This window comes from Lissotriton vulgaris, chromosome 10, assembly GCF_964263255.1.
Source record: "Lissotriton vulgaris chromosome 10, aLisVul1.2, whole genome shotgun sequence".
In the NCBI taxonomy this organism is placed as follows: Eukaryota; Metazoa; Chordata; class Amphibia; order Caudata; family Salamandridae; genus Lissotriton; species Lissotriton vulgaris.
Genome location: NC_141698.1, coordinates 157,155,259 through 157,182,768, shown reverse-complemented (window position 1 = coordinate 157,182,768; position 27,510 = coordinate 157,155,259). Strand labels below are relative to the sequence as shown.

The 27,510-nt window shown below is 45.0% G+C and overlaps 2 protein-coding genes across 5 annotated transcripts in view; one reads left to right on the top strand and one right to left on the bottom strand.

Moving 5' to 3' along the window:
• Positions 1 to 27,510, bottom strand: part of USP42 (ubiquitin specific peptidase 42) — a 674,575-nt gene that overhangs the window by 40,850 nt on the left and 606,215 nt on the right. The gene's annotated exons all lie outside the window — the stretch shown is intronic.
• On the top strand, positions 5,032 to 27,122 carry LOC147684876 (uncharacterized). Its single transcript, XM_086942270.1, has 3 exons — positions 5,032 to 5,166; positions 23,871 to 25,051; positions 27,026 to 27,122. Exons 1-3 carry the CDS (start codon positions 5,032 to 5,034, stop codon positions 27,120 to 27,122), a joined length of 1,413 nt encoding a protein of 470 aa, XP_086798396.1.

Genomic DNA, 27,510 nt, shown 5'->3' with positions numbered 1-27,510 from the left:
AATGCTTCAAAGATGTTGTCCGGCGGGGGCGCAGGGGGCGCCGACAACTGGGCCTGGAGTCGAGCGGCCCGACGATGCTTCAGGGTCTTCTTGCACCGGAACTTTGAGCAGGCCATACACCTGGCACCTCTTGAATGGAGTCCGTTCCATGTTCAGGAACTTGGAGCGTCGAGTAGGCCCGTCCGAAGGAGATGACTTAAGGTATAGAAGCGGAGTAGAAATTGCAAATAGATTCAGCGCCCTTTCGGGGCTTAATGATTGCGACTGACTTGTCCCCAATCAAGTTGGCCGCAATTCGGTCCATGCCGCCAATCCCCCTTATGATCATCATTTTAAAGGGGTGGATCCAATGAAGGGTAATTCTAATCTAGTGGAGTCCATTGGTGATGCTATCGTCCCTGACGTACCCACGCTAGGCACTCCTAGGGATCCCGCAAAGAACGACAAGGAGGGTGCAGGAAATTTGGTATCTTGGAACATAGCTGGCATGCGCCCCAAACTGGAGTCAAAGGAATGGGTAGATTTTGTAAATTGCTTTGACGTGTGTATGTTCAAAGAGACCTGGATGTGTGAGCCCTGTTTTCTCCAAGGGTACCTGAACTATTCGATCCCGGCATCGAAAGGCCAAAAGGGTCGTCCAAAGGGTGGCCTGATTATATGGATACGTGAATGTCTCCCCTTCTCTATTAAAGTGGTTGTAACTGGGAGTAATGATATCCAACTTATAAAAGTGGACACAGGCTTATCAGGGTGTCTTGATATATACAATGTATATGCCAGGGGTACCAACGGGGGGAAATCAGCAGTTCTTGCGGCACTGGTCTCCCTTCTCGAAACATACTCTCTGAATAACAATATCATTATTGCTGGAGATTTTAACCGCACGTTTGAACCCCTGGACATCTGTGACGATCTAGTTGGGGCGGAAGAGGACATGCAATGGGAGTGCAAATTTAGACCCAATTAAACGTTGGTCTGAGGACATTATCCGTATAAACGCCATTTGTTTGGAAAGGGGTCTTAGGGCACTAAATGGGCGAACAATGAGCGATAAGAGGGGGGGGCTTGCACCTTCGATAACGGACGAAATAGGAGCAGGATAGACTATGTTCTGTGTAGCCTCCAACTATGGAAGGGAGTCCGTGATATGGATGTAAAGCACAGGCTTGAAAGCGACCATGACCCTCTGTGCGTAGTACATTAATGGTGGCAATCCTCAATAGGGAAACCCGTTATAGAGTGGGATGGTGTCCCCTTGCCTGTCCCTACCAATGACATGCGTCGGCTAAAATGGCCCAGTGTTTTGGCCAATCGACAGTCTATGGCTAGTATAGACATGGAGGTGGACAGGGCGATAACTGCCCTAGAGCAGGCCAACATAGTCGTATCAGGTTTACACAAAATCACTGCTATACATGATAATCTCTTTTGTATCATTAAATCCCATTTCAGGAAACCGGGTAGGAAAACCACTAAGGCACCCTCCAGACCTGTGAGATGGTATAACGCACAGTGTAGGAAAGCCAGGTTAGCTCTGGGAACAACTATTAAGACCAAGTGGCTATCCGTAGTGCAAGGAAGATCTACAAGGACAGTATAGCTAGTGCAAAGAAATCTTGGGATGAGCTGCATTGGAATGAACTAAGGGAGGCAAGTAGAACTAAAGATTCCAGGCTCTTCTGGAGCATTGTTAAATGGGGTAGTGGTGGTCCACCCAATTGCCCCGATAATAATGTTGGTGAGGAGAACTGGGTCAATTATTTTAAGCCACAATATGCAGATAGCCACCCTGGCTCTGAGATGGATGGTTCCAAGGCTGTATATCCCAAAGATAACTTTTTTACTCAGGGTGAGGTGTTGTTGGCCTCAAGTGCAGTATCTAGAGGAAGAGCTCCCGGTTTGGATGGGGTCCCGGTGGATCTTTTTATTAACGATAGGGAACGCTGGGGCAAATATATTTTGGTTAACGCTGTTGCCCAGGGAGCAATAGTCCCGTCATCCTGGAAGGGTGCAATTATTATCCCCGTATATAAAAAAAGGCGATTGGGGTTTGCCTGGTAACTACAGACCCTTAAGCTTGATAGCTACCATCCAAAAGGTGGTGGGGAGGATGGTGGTGAACAGGCTTATGGTTTGGGTTGATGAGAACAATGCATTGTCTCCTTACCAGGCTGGGTTCCGGAAGGCCACTAGTACGGAGGACCAGGTGTTCCGCTTTACCTTGCTACGGTGGCGAACTGTGGTGCTGGGTGGGGGCAGCCTGTATGCCGCTTTTGTGGATTTGCGGGCTGCCTTCGACCTGGTTCCCAGGACTAAGCTGTGGTCAGTGTTGTGGAACCTGGGCCTACCGGAGGATCTATTGACCTTGGTTATGAGGTTACATGAGGCGAATGTTGCCAAGATACAGTGGGGCAGTCAAGGTGAGGTCCCTGCGGACTTCCCGGTCGAGCGGGGAGTCCGGCAGGGGTGTGCGATGGCCCCCTTGCTCTTTTCCCTGTTTATCATTGGAGTAGTAGCCAGAATGCTGTCTGTCAATCTAGATGCCCACTCGTTGGCGGACATTAAGGTCCCAATATTAATGTTCGCCGACAATACTCTTATTCTATCAAAAACCCCGAGTGGCCTGCAGCGTGCCCTCCATATCTTTGAGGAATTTTGTGGGGAGCATGGTCTAGAAGTGAACGTGGCCAAAACCAAGCTAATGATTTTTAACCCCCACCGTAGTTTTCGATCCAGGCTGTCTATGAACCATCGTCCCTTAGAGGTAGTTAACACCTTAGCTGCGTGTAAACATTTCTCCCCAGTGCTGCGCTGTCCATTAGAACTAGTGCTGAATGGACGTTCAATGGTCGTGCGCAGCACTGGGGAGGTAGCGCTGCTGACGACCATTGGCCGTCAGCAGCACTTAAGGGGTTAAAGCTTTTACCTATCTTGGTATTTATGTAACCAACGATCTTAATTGGTCCCAGCACATTGATCTTGCATCATTCAGGCACAGACAATTAGCTGGAGCCCTTGGGGCAGAACATAGAAAATCAAAATCTAAACCAATCGCTCCAGCCCTACAGGTTTATGAAGCAAAAGCCCTTGGCTCAGCACTATACGGGGCTGAGCTGTGGGGTTTTGGGAAGCTCCACCCATTACAGAAGTCCGAAAATAAGTTCTTTAGGACAATCACTGGTCTTCCCAAAAGTACCCCCCTTCTCCCTCTTAGATACGAGCTGGGCAGAAAGGCCGTGGACGATTTGGCAAATCTCAGCCCGATCTTGTATTGCAGACGACTCTGGAATACTCTAGAACTCAAGCATTATGCTGAGGGCTTTTTAGCGCTGATTAAAGTAGATGTATTTCATAGGATCAAATGGCTAAAAGATCTTAGATCCTTGTTATGTTTATTGGGTCTCCAAACCCTCTGGAATAACCCGTCAGGCGCACTTTTTCCTAGTAAGAAAACACTAAAGGAGCTGTATTGGAATTATGTGGCCGAGCGGGACTGGAGAAATAATGATGTTAGATTAATGACAGGACGCTATTTGGAAGCCAAAATCTCTCCTAACCATGAACCTTATTGGGACAATAGATCTAAGCCATGGGATAGGAAGCTTCTATTCCAATTGAGGATAGGTGCTCTTCCGCTTAGGTCCCTAACTGGCAGGTGGAGGGGTTCATCTAATACTTCCTGCCCCGCCTGTGGATCCGCAAAGGAGACGATTGGGCACTTTCTATTTTCTTGTCAAGCCTATGCTGTCCCCAGGCGAATTTGGTTCTTTCCAGTATGTAAAAACTTAGGTACCAACAGTGGCATCGTAGCTTTGAAAATCATTTGCACTAGTTCTTGTTTGCCACTGGCCATAGCAGTAGCGAAATTTCTGGGGTGGGCCTGGTCTATTAGGCATAAAGCGCTAGCCGAGTAACTGTTTACATAGGAATTGTTTTAGTGAATCTATGTGACGTATTTTGTCATTTTAATGTATATGTTTTTGTAATGTTTTTTATGTAAAGTATTTGTCTTTTACTTGATTGAGGCATCCATTTAATGATGTTTTAAATATTTATATGTACAGTGTTTTTAAGAGAAATACTCGAATAAAGCCTCTTTGAATTGAATTGATAAGTCAGAGTCACAAAGGAACAATACCGGTTTATTTATGTGTATCATATCAATCTGAATGTTTGTCACATTTTGTCTCTCCGTACAGGTAGTTCTAGGTCTAAGTAAACTAATAGGTAGATACTTGGTTGATGTGAGTATGATTTCATGTCACCAATTTTTTTTAAAGTGTAGATTGTCTCACCTCTTTGGTCCTGAAGAATCGCAGGTAGAATATACATAAAGCGAGAAACATGTTGACCTTCACTTATCAACAGGGACGCTCTAACCCAAGACATTAAGCTTGGGAGAGCGCCTCTTTGACTGTTTTTTCTTAGGGTAGGAGACCCCTAGAATAAAGTGTGGCTTTCCTGGTACTCCAAACCCTATTTTAACATCAATTCTCAAAACTTATACATCTACACAGTTCGGGCCCCTCACCCCAACGTCACCATACGGCGATTGGAAAAAGATCTCTGTCAAACTGCCCCCATTACAGGGAGCCCGTTTGGTATTGCACCGCCGACCCAACGAGGAGCAGCCGAGATGATGAAGCATGACACCTGAAAGGGTGTGTGAGGGCATTACAAACCAATGCATGGATCCCCAGCTGTAAACCCCTCAGGGTTAAGTAGGTCACGGTTTCCCTGACTCTTATACTCTATCACGGAGGAGCAGCATAACTTTCGTTTTGAATTTTGACCCAGGGGCACTTATGCTGGACCTCCCACTCTCGTGAGAGAGGAAAAATCCCCCTTGTCCCCCCTCTTGTAGATTAACCCAGGACTGGCCCACAAAATTTCGGATCATACCCTGAATGCCCCAGACCTGCTGAAGTGGAAAAAAAGGCCTGAAACACCACTGTGTTTGTACCCAGTGAATGGAATACTCTGCTTGGGGGGTAATGAAGAACTTTGGTTTGTTAATGGTGAAACCCCACAATGTCCAAAAGGTGGTCTATGATGGACAGCGGCAAGCTTGCCATTTGCAACCAGTTATCAAGGTACATGAATACGCATACTCTAGACCGCAGAAGATGGCCAGTGACCGTCACCATCACACTTTGTGCAGACAAGGTAAGGCTGAAGGCAAGCACAGTTAATTGAAAGTCTTCCTGGCCGGCCTTGAACCGTAGGCAATGCTAGTGGGATTGCAGGACTGATATATGAAAATATCCATTCTGCAAGTCCAAGGAAGCCATCCAGTCTCCTATGTCCAAAAAGACAGAATTTGAGCAAGAAAAAGAATTATGAACCTGAATGAACTAAAGCAGCTTGGTAGCTGCTGCCTCAGGGGAGGAAGAATTTCAAGATTGCTTCTCCATCTAGTTTGAACAGTTTCTACTGGTGGCATGTTCCCAGCCTGAAAAGGACTGGGATGGTTGTTGCAGAACACAACAGGAGGGCTGGCTAACCAACTAAAGTACCCTCTGAATTTTCTCTGTTTTGGAAAATTATTTAAAATGTGTCATAACCCCAGATTTCAAGCTGTGACGCAACTGTCCTTGAATCGTTCCAGTGCCGAATCAGCCACGCCTCCAAACAGCATGGAGCCATTGTGGGCATTCCCATTAAGGCTGCTAACACGTTTCCAGAGAACCCAGTTTGAAGTACATACTAGGCCACATCGTGACCATCATGTATCATATGGGTTAATGAGGCCATGAGGTCCACCAGGATGGTGAGCAAGATGTTGCAGGCTCTACTCATAACGCATGGGTGTACCTACTCAAAAGGCAAACTGTCATGATAAATCTAAAGATAAGACTAGCTGAAGCAACCAATCTTTCTAAAAGCATTAATTCATTTGATTTCATATCCAGAGGGATTTGGATTAACTTTGCTAGTTGATGCTGGAACAATCGGGATCGCAGATGAAGGATGCTTCGTTAGGAAGTCTAGGTCAATGGGAACTAATCTATGTCACCCAACCATAAGACAACGGACCAGAGGGCATGAGTATGGATTGCTTGGATCTAGTAGTCAGTGGGGCATCAATAAAGGCTCCATTAAATGTCAATATACCTAGTTGGAGAATCGTAGTCAATACATTTGTTTTCATCCAGTATTTCAGCTGAGCTCTAAACGACCACCAGAAAGGAAGCACTATCCTCAATTGGTGCCCTAAGTGCAAATCTACCTATATTCAAGGAGATGAATTCATCTCAGTGGCATTTTGTAAGCCTAAATATAATAAACCATCAAAAATGAGAAATTTCCCCATCATCATCAGTGCCTAAAGGAGATAAGTGCCTCTTGTAATGAGTCTGAATCAGAGCCATAAAATACGTAAATCCTCTGATGGTACTGATGCCGAGGCAGAGGTGTTGGATTGGAATTCGGATGTATAACCACTGGTTACGCTTTTGTGATTTCATAGTACCTAAAGGTCTGAAGCGAGCTGACACTGATTTGGGTGATCGGATACTCGATTGACAAAGTAGGAGTCTGCAATGGAACAGAAGGAACCGAAGTGGACCTTTGCACTGGAGTAGAAGTCAAAAGTGGACTTAATAGGGGCCTGGCAGCACCTACCAAGGGACAGTGTCATGGGCAGACCTGCCTGAGGAAGTCCAACTGGTGACATCCTCTGTTTCTGCGGACCCAAAGGTGCACCAGATGGAGACAGAATTCACCAAAAATCTGCAGTTCAGACTTTTTAAATGCAATCATCTGTAAAGAGGTCAATGAAAGTCCAGGGAACTCTGGGGTTGCCGGGACCAACAGTGAAATCTGTTGAAATTCAGGAGAAACTGAGGCAGTGCACAATTTTTTGGTGCGTTATCACTTGATTTCGAATAGTGGGATGGGGTAGAGTCTGTTTTGCCTGCTTCTGCCTATTCCAGAGACTCTGGCTTTCACATCCAGGAAGATGTTGAGCAGGAAATGGTCTTTTCACAGGAGTAGTAATTTGATCAGAATAGTGATCAGGTCAGCGACTTAAGAGTGGGCCCTATGTTACAACTGCAACCTTTTGTTATATTCAGTGATGCCTTTCAGGAACATGACTAATACAGTATTGGCCGGAGCCAAAGTTCTACAGGCATACTGCATGCAGTTCTGTGACCGACATCTACTTCCTATATTTCCCAGCACATCTTAAATGTTGTTGTTTTCAATGAGGACATACATTCCTAGTACACTGTAGAAAGTTGTTTGGTGTTGATGGAAGTCTGACAAAGAAGGAAAAAGTGCTCTGGATCTGCATCAAAGGGAGTGAAAAGAAACTGATGTCAGCATGCAGGGGTGGAGCGGATATGCAACTTCCCTTCATCACATCCAGGGCAGGAGAGAGTCACCTTAACGCTATACAGCGTCATCTACTGGTATGGTGCTGCATTGCTTAATGAATTCTGCACATCCAGTCTGGTGTCTACGGATATTTTAAAGGTAAGGAATCTGCCGTTTAAAGTGTCAATTAGAATTATATAACAGATGTGAAGCTTGCTTGTAATCACAGGCCACTTGCAATCTTATCTCATCTGCTTTCTGGTTTAGAACACCATTAAAAATAAACATTATTGAATCCCAAGCGAAATCATTGTATTGATGTATTTACTTGTTTCAAAAGATGAATATCATGGTAGCGACAAATTCACATACCAAGTGATATGCCACAGTTAGGGCTATATCAATTACAGAAATACTCATATGTGGATAATGAATCATTGGTAGATTTTTAAAAGCCAACATGATATTAAGGGTAACAGAGTTTAGTTATTGAACACAACATTGAAAGCAGCCATGGCACTAAAGTAGCCAACACGTGTTTCGTGGAGTCTCCACTTCTTCAGGGCTCATTCAATCTATAGGGTCCACACAAAACCTTCAAGATAAAACAAAATTAGAAAACCAATGGAACTCCATAGAGAAACTGCAGATAAAATGCTTTTACATCACCATCAAGAGTGACAGAGCGTTCCCACATGGACCATCTAGTTGAATCACTTCTAGATGATTCAACTTGATGGTCCATGCGGGAATGCGCTGTCACTGCTGATGTAAAAGCATTTTATCTGCAATTTCTTATGGAGTCCCAACTGATTGCCAGTTTTTGGAATGCTATGAGGCGCAAATAAGGCTGTGAATATGTGATAGATATAATACTGGGCGAATTCAAAAGGCAGCATTCCATACACTAACTTTGCCATTGGTTTTCTAATTTTGCTTTACCTTGGTCCCTATTGATTGAATGAGCCCTGAAGAAGTGGGGATTCTGTGAAACACGTGTTGGCTACTTCAGTGTCATGGGTACTTTCAATGTTGTGTTCAATAACTATTTACAACAAGGGGTGGTGAGGGACAGAGTCTCTGAATTAAACAGAATACTCTCACCCAGTCAAGAGATCAGGGCTAGATCCAACACCGTTTTTTAGCTCACTGCACCATCCCAGTTTCAGAACCTGGCTGTATGCAAATTAGTCTGTTCCTGTCCCAGTGCATGATGGGAACAGGGCAAACCAAACTACAAAAGCCAATTCTTACACTGGGAAGGAAACAAGCTACCGGGGACCGGTTTCTGGCATTTCAGCCGTCTTCGGCCCGGCTTGCTTGAATCCTGATGGTGCAATGAGCAAGGGACTCACATCTGAGTATACCCTTCCACGCTTAGGGTGGACAAAAATATTTACAACAAGGGGTGGTGAGGGACAGAGTCTCTGAATTAAACAGAATACTCTCACCCAGTCAAGAGATCAGGGCTAGATCCAACACCGTTTTTTAGCTCACTGCACCATCCCAGTTTCAGAACCTGGCTGTATGCAAATTAGTCTGTTCCTGTCCCAGTGCAATAACTAAACACTGTTACCGATAGGTCAAGTTGACTTTTAAAAATGTATCAATGATTCATTGTCTTATGAAATTTTCTGTAATTAACTGATATAACCTTAAATTGAGGCATACCACTTGATATGTACATTTATTGCTACCATGATGTACATCTTTTGAAACAAGTAAAATATAGCAATAACATACCAATGACTTCCCTTGTGGTTCAATAATTTTTCCATTTTGAATGTCGTTCTTGTACTCCCCACGATCCTTATAAAGCTTATGCAACGTTTGTCAGTTGGGTAAACTTACATTTTTGGGAAGATGTTACCTACAATGTACTGGAAAAATAAGCTATGCTTATCCATGTTTCTGTAAACTTGAAAAAGAAGGAAAAATCAATAAAATATGTTAAAAAAAAATAAAACTTACATTTTTTGGGTTAGACTAGCGAAAGACCATTTCTCAGGTTATCCACTCTTTTTATGAACACTGGTTTCTAATTTAATAGCTACGAAACATACTGCCCTGAACATTTATTGGGTCCAACAAGCACCAATAATAAAACTGTTTCACCGTCCTTCAATAGAACTCATGTATTGTTTTATCTTGTTTTAGTAAGAAAAATCTGGCTTTTGTGTTACATTTGATGAACAGATGCAAAAACAATAAGATGTCCAGCTAGTTTTCTAGGCCTCATTGCTAGGACATTTCTAGATAGAGAGGGCACACTCTTGCCCTAAATGGACAATTTCTCTACGTGGGAACCCTATCCTAATATGGATGCACTTACAATCAAAGGGGAAGGGTGGTGGGGAGGGAGTTTGTTGGGGGGAGAGTCTGAACTTACAATGAAGGCCTATGTGTATATAATCCTTGGATTACTGTTTCAGTTATCTGACATGAACATGCTACAACCTCACTCAAGAAATCTCAATTGCCTTGATCCAGTTCTATCACTGCAATAATTTGTGCATGAGATAAAACGCATTTGGCGTTCAATAAATGTATAAACATTCAGGCTTTGGAAGGACTTCATCACTTTGAAAGCCAAGAGATCCCTGACAAGAGGTGCATTTTTATCTGCCATGCACTGATCCTCCCCTGTGAGAATTGTACATGGTTTCAGTATTCAAAACAGCAACTAAAAACAACCATCTGTTTCGTGCAATAAGTGAGGATGTATTCAAAGTTTACCGATAAACAGAGGTAATGAAGGCATTCTAGTGGGGATAGCTTTCTTGCCGCATTCAGAGCCGACTAGGAGCTGATCATTGAGTCAAGTAGATATGTGAAGCCTGGCGTTCTTTTTTTTACGTACTATCAGTCATCACCAGCAGGACTGTGATAAACATAGTCAGAGCTAAACTTGAAAGAAAAACAAAGTTTTAAGTTTATAATGTTATTAGCATACGCCAAATCAGAGTTACTATGAATTCATTGGAGTGCAGAGGTACGAGTCCTCCACGCTAAGGGATGCCATGCAACTTCCCTCAACCAGTACTTGACATACGAGTATACATTAGAACCCATTTGTGAATTAGGTACCATTTGCATGTCTCCTTCTTTTTGTAAGGCTGAAGTGTTTGGCAGAAACAGCTAATGCTGAAAGGAAGTGTTCTCAATTGAATGATGTCAAGGCATGTCAGATATGGGGGTATCTAAGACCCATCTGTCTGAAGTGAGTTTCTGGGGCTCACAACTACCTGTTGAAGTGAAATAAACTGGGAGTTGGGGACTAAATCATTGTGCCTTTTGGTGGGCTGCAGAGAAAGCAGCTGCTCCAAGAAAGAAAACTCCTTTTTCATTGCAGACATATTCCTCTTTATTGTCGGATTACACTAGATGCTGCAGCAATTGACTGACATCACCAAGTTGCAAGATGAAGTGCCCCTAGCTATAATATGCTCTAGTCAAGTATATATATTTCAACAACCTCCCCACGAAGGAAAGAATGAGCTGCACACAACGTGGTAAGATTGCCAGGTTTAATTTTTCTCTTTGCAAGCTCAGTTGTTCCTTGTTCCTAATGCATTTCGGCCAATCTATGGCCTTCTTCTGAGGAGGAGCTGCAAGCATCTGGGGTCTGCGCAAATACACTCGAACCAAGTCGTTGCTCCTTATGTAACAAATATTGCCCTCTAGTGGGCGTCGCGATGGGCTGCAATGTAGAGGCTTCTGGTCCTTGTAGTGTTTATGCCAGCCTCATAATTGTTTCCCTCCAGTGGGCGATGCTTGTTTATTTCTGCATCAGAGTTTCTTCCGTGCTCCCTTTACAGGCCATTTTAAAGCGTGCTGGGGTCCATACCAGGGTTTGGTCCTTGGCGGCAGCCTCTACCCTTGTACCTTGCAGCAGTTTCACAGAAGGGTTAATTTCGGGCAGTTTAGGCACTCTTGAACTGGTGGTGCGTTGCTCCGCGGTGAGACCAAACCGCATTACATTTCAACAACCTCCCCACAAAGAAAAGAATGAGCCAGACACAACGCGGTAAGATTGCCAGGTTTAAATTTTCTCTTTGCAAGCTCAGTTGTTCCTTGTTCCTAATGCATTTCGGCCAATCTATGGCCTTCTTCTGAGGAGGGGCTGCGAGCATCTGGGGGCTGCGCAAATACACTCGAACCAAGTCGTTGCTCCTTATGTAACAAATATTGCCCTCTAGTGGGCGCCGCGATGGGCTGCAACGTAAAGCCTTCTGGTCCTTGTGGTGTTTATGCCAGCCTCATCATTTTTTCCCTCCAGTGGGCGATGCTTGTTTATTTCTGCATCAGAGTTTCTTCCGCCCTCCCTTTACAGGCCATTTTATATCATTTAAATAGTGACAAAATCACACTCATATAGGAATAAAAATTTCTATGGGAAGAAAAATAAACCTAAAAAAAAAAAGCATAACAGGGCAGAACATGTAGAAAGGTTTGGTGTGCAGTGTTTACACATTGAATACACCATTGCATCCCAAACGTTTGAGAACCACAGACCAATTTTTTAGAACAACAAACTTTTGCAACCCACCTAGCTCTAATGGACCTGAGGTGGTCAATTTTCTAATGTAACTAATGCATCCTGTGGTAGTGCACTGTCATTTAAAGACAGTAAATTTTACATTGAAATGGCCAATACATTTGCACAGTTTTACTGCTATAACTATACTGCACACAAACGATGTGTGGAAATTGGATTTCAACGAATATTTATAATTTGTACATCACCAAGTAAAATGTCTCAATTTATTTCCATTAACATCCTTGCCTCACTTTATAATTCCAAATACATGTGCTTAATTTTTGCCTTCCTAAATGGTGATTGTGTACAGACCAGGAATTTGCATTTAATTGCATGTTACAAAAAAATGACATCCTTATGCCTCTCTTTTCACTCTCCTAGTAACCTGGTAAGACTGTCACATTGTTCAATTTTCTTTATCTGAGTGTAAAATGAAGAGTTTGAAAACATCAATCTTCACGTTACAAAAAAGCAGCAATTTGTCAAAAGACAAAGCCTGGCATTTTACCTCTGTCTTCGAAATACAGAAAATGTGACAATATAAGTTAAGAATTTAAAGGCATCTTTATTTTACTTGGCCTTTCGGGACCCAAATTTTGGGAAACACTGAAATACACTGTAGGTACATAAGTGCTATAAAATTAAAGTTGTTATAAAATTCTTTTCAAGTGTTCTTGGCCATCTGCAGATATGGCTTTAACTGCATAGAAAATTGAAATGGAATCTAGGTCTTGAAATTTTTACTGTCAAACGTGACAATTGACTTTATAGACAATGAGGGAAATGGGTTCCTTGGAAACTAGTAGACAGTAAAGTTATAGACAATCTGGTCTTGGAATAATGCACAATCTGTTATCATGCAGGGTGCGAAAGTGAGCCCACAGCAAGATGGCAGCAACCCTAATGCAACTCTGCTGGTCGGGGCTAAAGATCTGCCCAAAATCCTGTAATAGAGACACCATTGCCGCACATGTAGGGGTATGTACGATCCCCTAATAATTGCCGAGTGCAGTGGTTCTGGCAACCCCACGGGCGAGCTGCACTGGGGCAAGAATCGGCTCCTGTTTGGAGCGCCTAGCGATCAAGGTGGAAGGAAAATGAACCTGTTGCCCGTGGCTACTGATCAGCCGGGAGCAGCATGCACCCGAACAAGCAGAGGAGAAAGTAAGCGCGGAACCTACCACACAGTTGCAGAACGGGATCGGTGTGGTGGCGGCGGGCGCCGGACAGCACATCCTTAATCCTGCAGGCCAAGGAGATGGGACCTCGAGAAGCAACCGGTAAGTCAGAAGCAGGAGTGTGATGACAAAGCTTGACTGGAGCACGACTGTTGAAGCCCCATCAGAGATGCACCTGAGACTGGAGGCAGGCCTGAGGAATAGGCTCAGGCAGCTTGGGGGGTGTCAGCAAGGGCTGCCGAAGGCCAGTGTTCTGAACTGTTAGACCTGACCACGGAGGAGAAGCTGCGAAGCGGGCCTGCTGAAACACTGATATAGAAGCTGCAAAGGCCTGCTGGCAGTGTTTGAGGCGGCCCAAGCGCCAAGCGAATGAGAAGCTGGCACCGGCTAGAGGGGCTGTAAGCTAGTGTCAATTGGATGCTGTGAATACAGCAGGAGAAGGTATGGAGGAGCCCTGCTGCAGAGTACTACCCTGAATGCATTGGCTGGTAAATTGGCAGATGCAGCAGACAGAAACTGCATTTGCCTTCACAGTGGAAAGGAGAGGAGACTGCTAGTGGGGCATGAAATTATTCAGAACAAACAAGTTAGGTGTCAGGGGCTATGAGAGGGTATTGCAGCCTCTGTGAAAAAACAGAAGGTAAAAAAACAAAACAAAAATATCTACCTTAACCACTGTGCCTGGCATTCACCAGTGTCTAATTCACCACTGACTCAATATATGGAGGACTGGACTGGGATAAACTGTGGACTCTGGGATATTGGCTTACTGGCAATGGCGTGGTTACTACTGATATAAGGAGGGCCTATCCCCATGGGGAAAGCAACACAGGGACATTTGGAAAGGAATATAGGCACCAGGAGTAAAAGTGCTGGATAATAAAGATGGACTGCTGTGGACTACTTGTCACTACCGATAACTACTTACCTCAGAATTGGAGAAACTCAGCCATGAGGAAAACCGACAAAAAGCAATTGTGACTGATGTTTGAAGCCTGGCGATCAATGAAGGCCCAACAGCATGCACTATAGGACTCGGAGCAAGACTTAGCAACAGGTGGTAGTGCCACTCTGGAAAACACGTTGCTAGCAATGCAGCGAAGCCTGCAGTCCATTGATGGGAAAATTGATGCTTTATATGTGCGCAGGGACCACGTGACCACAAAATTCGTCAAACAGGGCTCCGTATAACAGAAGCGGAGCAGCGCATAACTACAGCCGAGGATGGCCTAAGCACAGTTATAGCTAGGTGTTTGAATATGGAAAAAGTGTTAGCGGTCATACAAGTAAAAAGTGAGGACTTGGAAGCAAGATTGTGTCAGAATAATCTATGCATCACTGGTACCCAGAGTCCACAAATACTGGATCAGTATGTTAAAAACATGCTCAGAGAGATGTTTGGAGCAGAAACATTTTCTGCACTGTTGATTATGAATGTGCTCATGGGTCGCTGGCTGCAAGACTGGTCTATGGGTCGCCACTGAGGCCCATAATCGCCCAGCTCTTGAACTATTGATATCGGGATAGGGCACTAAGACTGGCACGCAAAGCTGGCACTACAAAATCAGGGAAATGAGGTGGCACTGTATTCTGATTTTACAGCAGTGGTTCAAGCGGCGCATCAACAGTTCCTACCAGTGAAAAAGAAGCTACAGACACTGAATATGCGATATGCGATATGCAATGCTGTACCCAGCTCGATTGAAAATGCAATATAAGGCAAGCCACAGATCTTCACAGTGCCTAGAGAAGCAGTATCTTTCCTTAAGACGCTGGATCGCGCGGACAGGACCCACTGAGATTCTGACAAGGAGGACAATGCAACCTAGAATGATAAACGGTGGGCTCTGATGATGCCGGCAAACTTTAATGCATGTTCCCAGTGAGGTATTGGGGAAGTGGAATGATGTTGATTACAAAATGTACTGCAGACATGGGGCTCATCAATATAACAGTAAATGTATTGAGTGACTAGTCAATGCCCTAAAACTGATATAACTGGTTGACAGCCTGAGTTAACTGTAATAGATGGCATATGACGGGGCAGAGGCTGACCCACTGATTAGGTGTACCAATGCAGCACTCAGCCGACTGGTCCTTTCAGAGTTGCTGAAACAAAGCCCTGACCAACTCCACTATGTGGAGAGGCACCGGCTACTAGCTGCCCTCAGTGGGAGCACCCCGAATGTTAAGTGAACCATGTTTTAAACATCTGCATGTGTACATGTAGTCCTGTTTACCACGTTACCTGTAAATTTAGTATATTGAATGGGGATGACCGTGGCATGATTGGGATGCTGAAGTGGAAGGGTTGGGGGTTTGTGTTAAAAAACTGTTCTGCTACACTGCCGACTGATTGCATAGATTATTTCATGGTTACAGACACATTGACACAGTATTTGCTAACTGATGAAGGTTGAACATATGAGTAATACCACACTAGAGTTGAATACAGGTTGCCTATCCTGGGTCAAGTGGAATGTACAGGTCTTAAACAACCCCAAGAAAACAAGACAAGTACTGCCATATTTAGACAGACCCAAAATTTTAAAAGCGCTGTTAAAAGAAACACACCTCACACGCCACACAGAACATGCTATTGGGACTTATTAGGCCGGGATGAGATTGGCCTTGTCATATGCATAGTATTCACGCAGGGTGACGGTTCTTATTAGGAAAGGTGTACTCTTTAGCCTGACGCACTAAGAGGCGGATGACCAGTGAAGATATGTAATAATAATAAAGGGTCGGCTACAAGACACCTTGCATACTATTGTTAATGTGTATGGTCCCAACATAGTTCATCCAGATTTTTTTTTACACATATTGGGAATTGTCTGCACACGTAGCCATCATCCGTTATTGTCTGTGGAGGGGATTTGAACATTAATTTAGACCCAGACAAGGACCACTCGATTACAACAGGTGGGGATGGTGACAGGGCTGCAAAAGTGATAAGGGAGGGAATGAGAGAACTTGGACTCATTGACATTTGGAGAGTGAGAAATCCTGAGGGTAGAGAGGGCACCTTTCATTCCACAGTTCACAACACCTGGTCACAACACCTGGTCAAGATTAGATTACTGGTTGGTAACAAGAAAGGTGATGGCATGCGTGACCTCCATTAAGCAAGTGCATAAAACCTTGTCTGATCATGCACTAGTTCTTTTGGTGGTCAACATTCCTACATATGCCCCTCTGCCATTTCAATAGAGATTACAAGCAACATCCTTACTAGAACAGGCCTTTAAAGAAGGAGTGAAGAGAGCTATAGTGGAATACTTGGACAGCAATGTGGACTTGCTGACAGGCATTCAAGAGGTATAAGGGGTAAGGCATAAGGGGTACATGTATAAGTCTTCAGGGTGGGTTGTTAAAATCTCTAGACCACCTTCTAATGAACATAGAATCCTCACTTTTGTAACTAGATAGAGAATATTAAATGAACCTGCACCCAGTCACACTGGCGGAGATACAGGAGAAGGTCACTGTATATAATGACACAGAGGAGCTGGAAGTGCAACATATTTAAATGAGATGGACGGCCAGAGTGTATGGTGAGGGGGGCAGACAAGGCCATAAATTAGCCACTAAAATCAAGGAGCCTTGGGCGCGGTCGCATGTAGTGGAGGTTGAGTCTGAGGATGGAATAGTGTGTTATGATATGCTGGACATCCTTGGACTTTTTGTACAATTTTATTAGCGCATATATGCCGATGAGGCAGAAACAGCACACTATCTTGAAGACATTGCATTGGTCAGGCTGTCTCAGGGTCAAAGAGAATTCCTGGTACAACTAATTGCAGTTGCCGAAATAAAGGAGTCGATCAGTGCCCTACCCAACGGCAAGGCAACCAGAAGCAATGGATTGCCAGGGGAGTTTTTGAAAGAATATTCCAATATATTAGCACCACACCTGCATGCCATGTACCTAGAAGCCTATCAAAAACAGATCCTCTCATCGACACTGAAGCCCTTATAATCACTCTGTTAAAGCCGGACAAACCTCCACAGTAGAATGAATTTGTGATAAGTGCTTCCCTTGCAAATGAGGCGTCTCAGATAATTTAGTAATACTATGTATTAGGCAGAATTGTTAAGGGATCCCCGATGTCCCCTTTTGATAATGTGTTTTGTAACGACATGTAACTTTTTAAAAAAGTGAATGATTTGTTTTTATCTGTGAAATTGCTTTTATGGTTTAATACATTTTAAAAACCGAATAAAGAAAGACTGACCTCCGCAGTGATGTGAGTCCTATAGGCCGCTGTACCTCATAAACACAGATGCTAAGATACTAGCCAAAATACTAGTCACAAGACTTCAACTGCTGCTGCCGAACATGGTCCTGCCGGATCACTCTGGCATTATGCCAGCACGGTGCATGACTCACAATTTGAGCATGTTATTAGCGGCACTGCATCAGTTAGAACCTACACTCCAAGCTGCAACGCTTCTATTAGACACCGCAAATGAGGAAAGGATGTGGCCTAACAGCTAGGGCGATCAACCTCAATTATGAGGAACCGGGTTCCAGTCCTGTGAATCTGGGCAAATCACTTAATCTCCCAGTGCCTAACAAAAATGTATGTGGCCTTAAGTAACGCAACTGGTGCTCATGTAAAGCGCTATGATACCCGACATCTTCAGGTCAAGTTGGCGCTATATAAAACTCTGGAAGGAAAATGCTACTTACCAGTATGCATCTGTTCTTGGCATGTAGGGCTGCAGATTCACACACTAGTGCAGAGGTCTTCAATCTGTGGGGCGCGACCCCCAGGGGGGTCGTGGAGTCCTTGGAAGGGGGTCGCAGATTCTGCCAGAGCACGCAGTTCCTGGAGGTGGGCTGATTGAAGGCCTCACCGAGGTGTGAAAGACATCAAAGCCTCATTAACAAGTAAAAGGTCTTCTAAAGACCAGTCAAGTACTTGGGTGTGGCTGTGTGTGTGTGTCCCTGAAGCCGTTTCGAGCTGAGGGAGGAGGAGAGGTGGGGGGGGGGCGGAGGGGGACTGGGGGAGCAGGCTGTAGTGTAGCCCTTTGAGGTCAATGCATATTGCGCGCCTGGAGCTGTGAGTCCCATGACACGTCCCCCGCCCCCAGCAGGGAGGCACAGAGATGCCCTCCCATGATCGGGGAAAGAAGGAAGAAGAGCAGAGAGATACTGACCCCCCCCCATGAGAGAGGCACAGAAAAGGTGGGTGGATGAATGATGGGTGGATGGATGGATGTAAGGATGAAGGATGGATAGATGTGTGAAAAGGTGGGTGGATGAATGATGAAAGGATGGATGAAAGGGTGGATGGAAGGATGAAAGGATGGATGGATGAAAGGGTGGATGGATGGAAGGGTGGATGGATGGATGAAAGGATGGATGGATGAAAGGGTGGATGGATGGAAGGATGAAAGGGTAGATGGATGAAGGATGTATGGATGGATAAAAGGTTGTATGGATGGATAAAAGGTTGTATGGATGGATAAAAGGTTGCATGGATGAATGATGGATGGATGGATGGATGTGTGAAAAGATGGGTGGATGAATGATGGGTGAATGGATGGATGAAAGGGTGGATGGATGAAGGATGGATTTAAGGATGAAAGGGTGGATGGGTGAAGGATAGATGGATGAAGGATAGATGTAAGGATGAAAGGGTGGACGGATGAAGGATGGATGGATGAAAGGGTGGATGGATGGATGGATGAAAGGGTGGATGAATGGTAGGATGAAAGGGTGGACTGATGAAGGATGGATGGATGGAAGGATGCTTGGATATATGGATGGATAAAAGGTTGCATGGACGAATGATGGATGTGTGAAAAGGTGGGGGGATGAATGATGGGTGGATGGATGCAAGGATGGATGGATTAAGGATGGATGGATGGAAGGATGAAAGGGTAGATGGATGTATGGATGGATAAACGGTTGCATGGATGAATGATGCATGGATGGATGTGTGAAAAGGTGGGGGGATGAATGATGGGTGGATGGATGGATGAAAGGGTGGATGGATGTATGGATGGATAAAAGGTTGCACGAATGAATGATGCATGGATGGATTTGTGAAAAGGTGGGTGGATGAATGATGGGTGGATGGATGGAAGGGTGGATGGGTAAAGGATGGATGTATGGATGGAAGGATGAAGGGGTGGGTGGATGAAGGATGGATTAATGGAAGTAAGGATGAAAGGGTGGATGGGTGATGAGTGGATGGGTGAAGGATAGATGGATGAAGGACAGATGTATGGATGTAAGGATGAAAGGGTGGACGGATGAAGGATGGATGGATGAAAGGGTGGATGGATGGAACGATGAAAGGGTGGACGGATGAAGGATGGATGGGTGGATGGATGTATGGATGGATAAAAGGTTGCATGGATGGGTGAATGATGCATGGGTGGGTGTGTGAAAAGGGGGGGATGAATGATGTGTGGATGGATGGATGAAAGGGTGGGTGGATGGATGGATGGATGAAAGGGTGGATGGATGAAGGATGGATGGATGGATGGGAGGATGGGAGGATGAAAGGGTGGATGGATGGATGGATAAAAGCTTGCACGGATGAATGATGGATAAAAGGTTGCATGGATGAATGATGGATGGATGTGTGAAAAGGTGGGTGGATGAATGATGGGTGGATGGATGGAAGGGTGGAGGGGTAAAGGATGGATGTATGGATGGAAAGATGAAAGTGTGGATGGATGAAGGATGGATGGATGGAAGGATGAAAGGATGGATGGATGTGTGAAAGTGTGGGTGGATGAATGATGGATGGATGTGATGAGGTCTAACAGGCGCATTTATGGTTGTCAAAAGATGATGATGAGGAGTACCAGTTTCTAGAAACTTTTGTCGGAAGGGGGTCCTTACCCCTAAAAAGGTTTTACAAGGGGGTCTCGGCATCAAAAAGTTTGAAGACCTCTGCACTAGTGTATAGATCGCCATCTGGTGGTGGGCAATGATGATTACACTTTGTTGTTGTCCTGGAAGAGTCTTTGTATGGTAGATGACTCCTCCTCTGGAGCATAGTACGCATGGGCATCAACTCCATTTTCAGATTGTTTTTTGCCATTAGGGAAATGATGGAGTTGTGTGAGAACAGAAAAAGGTGTCCTTGTATAGTGTACCTAATTAAGATATTACTGGACCAGATAAGGGGAGGCGGGTGAGCATGTGTGAATCTGCAGCCCTACATGCAAAGAACAGATGCATACTGGTAAGTAGCATTTTCCGTTCGAGGCATACAGGCTGCAGATCACACACTAGTGCATTGCTTGCATAGCAGTTCTCTCCCTTAGCGGCGAGTACCAGTATCTGCTGCAGTGGTGTGAAATAGTGTTTTGAGTACAGGGTGGCCCACACTAGCTTGTTGTTTTGCTTGCACTTCGACACAGTAGAGCTTTGTGAATGTGTGCAGTGTAGACCATGTAGCTGCTTTGCAGATATCATCTAAGGGAATATTGCCTAAAAATGCCATAAATGCCCCTAGTTTACGGGTGGAATAAGCCCTAGGGGGAATGGATAGAGAACGTTTTGCTTTCTGGTAGCAAATTAAAAAGCATTTAACAATCCATCTCGCAATCCCAGTTTTTTTTAGATGGGATTACCTTTATGTGGAGGAGAAAATGACACAAAAAGCTGTTTCGTTTTACGAAATGGCTTTGTCCTATCAATATAGTGGAGGAGAGCTCTTGTGACATCTAATGTATGGAGAGCTCTCTCAGCAACTGTTTGAGGTTGTGAGAAGAATATTGGCAGCTCAATAGACTGATTGAGATGGAATGGTGAAATGACTTTTGGAAGGAATTTGGGATTTGTTCTTAGAACCACTTTGTTGTGATGGAGTTGCAAGAATGGTTCTTGAATTGTTAATGCCTGGATCTCACTTACTCTTCTGAGTTAAATAATAGCAATTAAAAAGCAAATTTCCATGAAAGAAATTGTAAGTCACACTTATGCAAGGGTTCAAATGGAGGACCCATAAGCCTAGTGAGAACAATGTTTAGATTCCATACAGGGGAGGGTGGTACCCTGGGAGGGATTATTCTTTTGAGGACTTCCATGAAAGCTTTATTGGCAGGAACTCTAAATAATGACAGATGCTGTCTGTTTTGAAGGTAAGCTGCTATAGCAGCAAGATGTAACCTGATTGAGGAGTATGCTAAATTACATTTTTGTAGATGTAACAAGTAGCATATGATGTTTTGGATGGAAACATCTAGTGGGTTAATGTTATTATTGTTGCAATGTATAACAAACCTTTTCCACTGGGCTGCATAGCTTGCCCTAGTGGTTCAACGTGTAGCTTATTTTATAACATTCATGCATTCAGTAGGGAGATTAAAATATCCAAATTCTAAGACCTCAGGAGCCAAATCGCTAGGTTGAGCTGCACGGGGTCTGGATGCATGACCTCTCCGTGGTTCTGTGTTAGCAGATGTGGATAGAGATTTAGTTTGTGATGTGGTACCACTGATAGTTCTAGTAGTGTGGTGTACCACGGTTGCCTTGCCCACGTTGGTGCAATGAGAATCAATGTGAGGAAGTGTTGTTGTAGCTTGCGCACCACTAACGGAATGAGTGGGAGAGGCGGAAAAGCATAGGCAAATTTGTCTGACCAACTCATCCATAGCGCTTTGCCTTTGGACAATGGGTGAGGATACCTGGCGGCAAAGCTTGGGCATTTGGAGTTGAGGTGTGTGGCGAACAGATCTATTTCTGGCTGTCCCCACTGTTGAAAGAAAGGTCAAAGAACTTGAGGATGAAGTTCCCACTCGTGAATTTGTTGGTTTTGAAGACTTAACAGATCCGCAACCTGATTGTGAACTCCTGGTAGATGTAGTGCTAATAGGAAGATCTTTTGAGGAATGGCCCATCTCCATATGCTCTGCATCAGCTGGGAGAGCTGTAATTACTGTGTTCCTCCCTGTTTTTGGATATAGTACATGGCTGTCATATTGTCGGTGCGGACTAAGACAGCTTTGTGTGATAGGTAATGTTGAAATTACTTTAGAGCTAGAAAAATGGCTAGCAACTCCAGATGGTTTATGTGGAGTAGCTTTTGCTGTGGTATCCACCTGCCCTGTACTGTGTGCTATGCCAAATGAGCTCCCCAGCCGGTGAGGGATGCATCCGTGGTTAGCACTACTTGTGGAACCTCACTATGAATGGCCGTCCTTTTGATAGGTTTTTGGCGTACCACCATTGCAGAGAGCGATGGATACGGCCGTCCACCACCACCAGATCTGTTAATTGACCTTGAGCCTGGTTCCATTGGCTTGCTAAGCACTCTTGCAGGGGGCGCATTTGGAGTCTTGCGTGCGGTACTAAGAAGATGCAAGACGCCATCATTCCAATTAGTTGCATGAACACTCGAGCTGGTAGGGAGTGTTGCTGTTGGAATTTTTGTATGATAGCTTGCATACTTTGTATTCTTGCTGGTTTGGGGGATGCAAGTGCTTTGGAGGTATCTAGTGTGGCAGACAGATACTGCTGAGAAAGGGATGGTTGAAGATGTGACTTTGTTTTGTTTATAATGAACCCGAGTTTGTGTAACAGATGAATGGTTTGGTGTGTGTGCTGAACAAACTGGTGGTTTGACTTGGCTTTTATTAGCCAATCGTTGAGATAAGGGAAGACATGGATGTTTTCCCTTCTCAAGTGTCCTGCTACTGCTGCAAGACACTTTGTGAAAACTCGAGGTGCTGTAGTTACTCCGAAAGGGAGGACTTTGAAATAGTAATGCTGACTGTCCAGTACATCTTGAAAAAAACATAGTCTTGGCGAGAGCGCTGTGTGCTGGTGGTGCAAGCATGAGCTCTACCTTACTCTTATTTGTTTTACGAATTACTGCTGCTAAAAGTACTTTTGTTGCCACAAGGTACAGGGAACTAAAATTAACATCGGGAAATTTTGCGGGACATTGTGGTTGAATTTGCTGTTTTAAATACCTTTTTAATTGTTGGAGAATTCACGTCTTCTCACTCGCACCATGAGAATTAGCTTTCAAAAGCAGTCTGCTGCTTTAGCGGGATTCGGGGAATACTATTTACCCCTGCGCCATCTTTGCTAGCGCTCTAGTGGTTGGCTTGCCTGCAACTGGCTACCTATTTAAGCAGACCAATGCAGGCGCGCAGCGACGCGCCGGAGATGCGCCAGAGATAAGCCTGTCTGCACCTGTCCGCGCGCCGGCCGCGCTTAGCGCCAGGAATGCTGCCAGATTAAAGTATTCTAAGGAGGCTTTACTGAATATAGGAAAGGAGGTAAGGGGGGGGGGGATCAAAAGATCAGTCACAGACCTCTGCTTTTTTAGTGTGTGGCCTGATCAACAGTAGATCCTTGGTTAAACACCATCAGGAGGTGTCGGGTCTGTTGGAAGATATGGACCTTGATGCTCTCTTTATTACAGAGACCTGGACCAGTGCGGACTCCTCTGTTGAGCTGGGTTTTGCATGCCCGGGTGGGTATAAGATGTTTCATAAACCCAGGCCCCAGGGAAGAGGTGGGGGGGTCGGGGTGATCTATAAGGACAGGTGGAACTTCGCCCCCCTACAGATTGACGAAGTCGCAGGGATAGAACTGTTGGGCTTTACCCTGCAAGAAACTAAAGGAAGGATATTAACTGGTATGATCTGTTATAGGCCGCCAGGCTTGGACACGCAGTACCAGGCACTGTTTGATACTATCGCTGCCCTTGCCCTGACCCGTTCCAGACTGTTGCTCCTAGTGGATTTTAACCTATGGGACAACGGGACCCTTGGGAGTCACCTGAAGGACCTACAATATGTATGTGAGAATTGAGGCCTTGATCAGCTGATATCGGAACCAACCCATTTAGGCGGACACGTACTGGGCCTGGTGTTCGCAAATCAGACAGACAAAGGTGATTGGTATCTTACCCCAATGGTGGACTGACCATTCTCTGATTCACTTTCAGATTACTGCATCTAGCCAGGTGAATAAACAGGTTTGCCCTGCAACTTACCGGAAGGGAAGGGACTGGTCCAAATTACCAAAAGATAAAATAAACCCTACCTTTACCAATCAGACACTTTTTGATCCAGATGGCTCGGTAGACCAGAACTATCATCTCTACTGTAACCATATCACGGAGACCCTTGACAAACTTGCCCCCTTGAAAAAGATAAAGAGCAGAAGGAAACCTTTAGCCCCCTGGTTCAGTGAGGAGCTGAAACTATTACGTATTCAGTGTAGACAGGCAGAAAGGAAGTGGCGAAGACTCTATTTAGAGTCTGATAAGAGACTGCTACAGACAGCGCAGGCTAAATATAAAGGGGCCATTGTTAAGACAAAGGCACTTTTTTATGCCACTACTATACTTCAGTCACCGAACAGCACAAAAACCCTCTTTAATATTATAAGAGACCTTTCTAACCCTGCCTGCATGAGCAATAAGGTGGTAGCAACTCAAAACCTTTGTGACGAAATTGCCATCTTCTTTGAAGATGGGGGGGGGGGGCTTGCTCAGGGTAAGGCTAGCTGTCAGGACACATTACTTCAGATGGTAGAGGAGGAACTACCGGCAGTATCATCCATGGAGAGCTTTCCACCTCTCACAGAAGAGCTTTTTAACTGCTTGGCGCTCAGCATATCCTCTGGGTCCCCTTTAGATCCCCTACCTCATAGGATCTGGAAGGAGTATGGCCCAGAGCTATTTCCCTGGATGTGTTTGATCTGCTGCCAGTCCCTGGAGGAAGGAGTAGTGCCGGAGGCATGGAAACAGGCAGTGGTAACTCCCCTACTCAAGAAGCCCTCACTGGACCCAACAATTCCAGCTCACTTTAGGCCTATATCTCTTCTACCCTATCCTATAAAAGTCCTGGAAAAGGCTGTTAGTAGGTCCTTGTCAAGTTATCTAGAAGATAACTGCCTTCTAGACAGGGATCAGTTTGGATTCCGCCCAGGTCATGGGACAGAAACTGCATTGGCAACCATGCTGGACACCCTGCGAATGCGAGCCGACAATGGCAACTCATCAGTGCTAGTGTTACTGGACATGTCGGCCGCATTCGACACGGTTAGCCATGCAGTTCTGCTAAGTAGACTGGAGAAACTGGGTGTGAGAGGCAAAGCTCTGAAATGGCTACAATCATACCTGTTCGGTAGACAACAGGTAGTGACCATGACTCCGTATGCCACCCCCAAGCCCCCGGTTCACCATGGAGTGCCACAGGGCTCGTCGATCAGCCCTATCCTTTTTAATATATACCTGCAGCCCTTGATCCCCATCATAAAATCTTATGGGATCAATTTGATCAACTATGCCGACGACACCCAACTGGTGTTTTCCCTTGAAGGGAAACATGCGGTGTCTTTGGACACATTCCAGGAATGCATGTGTCGGGTCTCTGGTTGGCTTAGTGCAAACTCCCTCCAATTTAATGAGGGGAAAACGGAGGTAGTTTACTGCTCGACGGCTAAACTGGATCAGCAACTACCGTGCAAGCTTAGGTTCTCCCCGGGGGCCGATCTCTGCATTCCAGTTAAGACCGTGCGCAATCTGGGAGTTGTTTGATGAAAACCTGCAAATGGTATCACAAACAAACAAAACAATTAGTGTCTGCTTTGGCTTGCTAAAAGCACTTAGACAGATTCTTCCTCTCCTACCTGATGAGACCAGTCCTCTGGTGGTAAGGAGTATAATCCTGTCCAGACTGGATTACTGTAACACCCTATATCTAGGTGCCCCTTTATACATCTTGCATGGACTGCAGAGAGTCCAGTCGTTAGCGGCCAAGCTGGCACTCAATAGACCACTCAGCTTCTCTACTACGATGGCTTTGAGAGACCTTCACTGGTTGCCAGTAAGTCACATTCAAATCTCTGTGCATCGTCTATAGAGCGCTACACAGCATGGGCCCCCTGCCCATGCAGAAAAGATTCACATGGTATAAGCCCACCAGGTCTCTTAGCTCTTCCAGTCTAAGCCTGGCAACAACCACCAGATTCAAGAGATCTAGGATGGGAGGCAGGGCTTTCTGTACAGTAGCGTCCCGGCTGTGGAATGAGCTGCCTCAGAATATCAGGCAAGCCGACAGGTTTTAGAAAGAGCCTAAAGACCTGGCTCTTTGCTAAAGTCTGAGACCTTGGCGCCCACTACCCAGCCTTCTATATGTAGTTTCCATCTGATTAGTTTATTTTTTCAAAAAGCGCCAAGATACCCGTAGGGTGGCAGTTGCGCTATATAAGAGCAACATACAATAAAATACAATACAATACAAACCGAAGGTACTTTCTGTGAGCTTGGTGGATGGGAATGTGGAAGTAGGCGTCCTTGAGATCTAGGGTAGCAAGGAATGCACCTTGTTTAATAGAGGAAAGACCTGCTGTAATGTGACCACATGGAAGTGGTCTGACTGTATGTAAAGATTTAGGGGTCTCAGGTCTAGTATAGGTCTGAGGGAGCCGTCTTTTTTGGGGATAAGGAAATATAGGGAGTAAACCCCTGTGTTTTGATGGCGTACTGGAAATGGTTTTATTGCATTTTTGTGCAGTAGAGTGGCAACTTCTTGTTTTAGAAGTGCTAGATGCTCTTGTTACATGGGACACTGTCTGGGTGGTATTGTTGGAGTAGTGGAAGTGAGCTCCAGGCAATAACCTGACTGAACTATTTGTCTCACCCACCTGCCTGTTGTGATGGAGTTCCAGACAGGTAGGAACTGTTGTAATCTTCCCCCGACAGGAGTGGATGGTCTGGGGGGAGAGGAGGGAAGTCACTGTTTGGGAGTGGAGGCAGTACTGTTGTTGTTACCTCTGCCTCTACCTTTAGTGTTGTTGCCTCTATATCCTCCTCTGTAATAACCTCTATTGGGAGAGGATTGGGTGAATGCTTTGTAAGAAGAGGAGGAGGTATCTGTTGGAAAGTTTCTGGAGTCTCCCCTGTAAGAGGAGCAACAAAAGGACGCTCTGGGAGTTTGACTTTGCTGTGTCAGTGTCCTTTTTTTATTTTTTCTAGTGCTGTATCCCCTGTAGGATCAAAAAGATGTTGCTGGTCAAAAGGTTGGTTAAGAACACTGGTTTGTACCTCTGGTTTGAAACCAGAGATGCGCAGCCAGGCATGCTTACGTAAAAGTATGGCAGTATTTATTTCTCTTGAGGCTGTATCAGCAGTACCCAAAGCACAACAGATGGAAGTATTAGTAATCACCTTACCATCTTGTATTAAGTCAGAGGCCCTGGTCTAATATCTGTCTGGCAAATGTTGCATACGGGTTTCAAGCTCATCGTAGTGAGCCCTATCATACCTTGCTAATAGAGCTTGGGTGTTGGCAATTTTTAAGACGTTGGCTGCCTGAGAAATCATGCGTTTGCCTGAAGCGTCTAGAAGTTTTGACTTCTTATCGGGGGTGAAGCATCCCCTATTGTCTGTGAGTTAGCTATTTTCATGGCGTTTGAGACTACTAAAGAGTCTAGTGGCAGCTGGCCTTTGATATATGCTGGGTCATTAGGAACTGCGT

Coding starts and splice junctions, on each gene's coding strand:
- LOC147684876 (XM_086942270.1), top strand. CDS start 5,032: ATGTCCAAAAGGTGGTCTATGATGGACAGCGGCAAGCTTGCCATTTGC. Junction 5,167..23,870: donor TCACACTTTGTGCAGACAAG/GTAAGGCTGAAG, acceptor CAACCCATTTAG/GCGGACACGTACTGGGCCTG. Junction 25,052..27,025: donor GTGCTAGTGTTACTGGACAT/GTCGGCCGCATT, acceptor TATCCCCTGTAG/GATCAAAAAGATGTTGCTGG.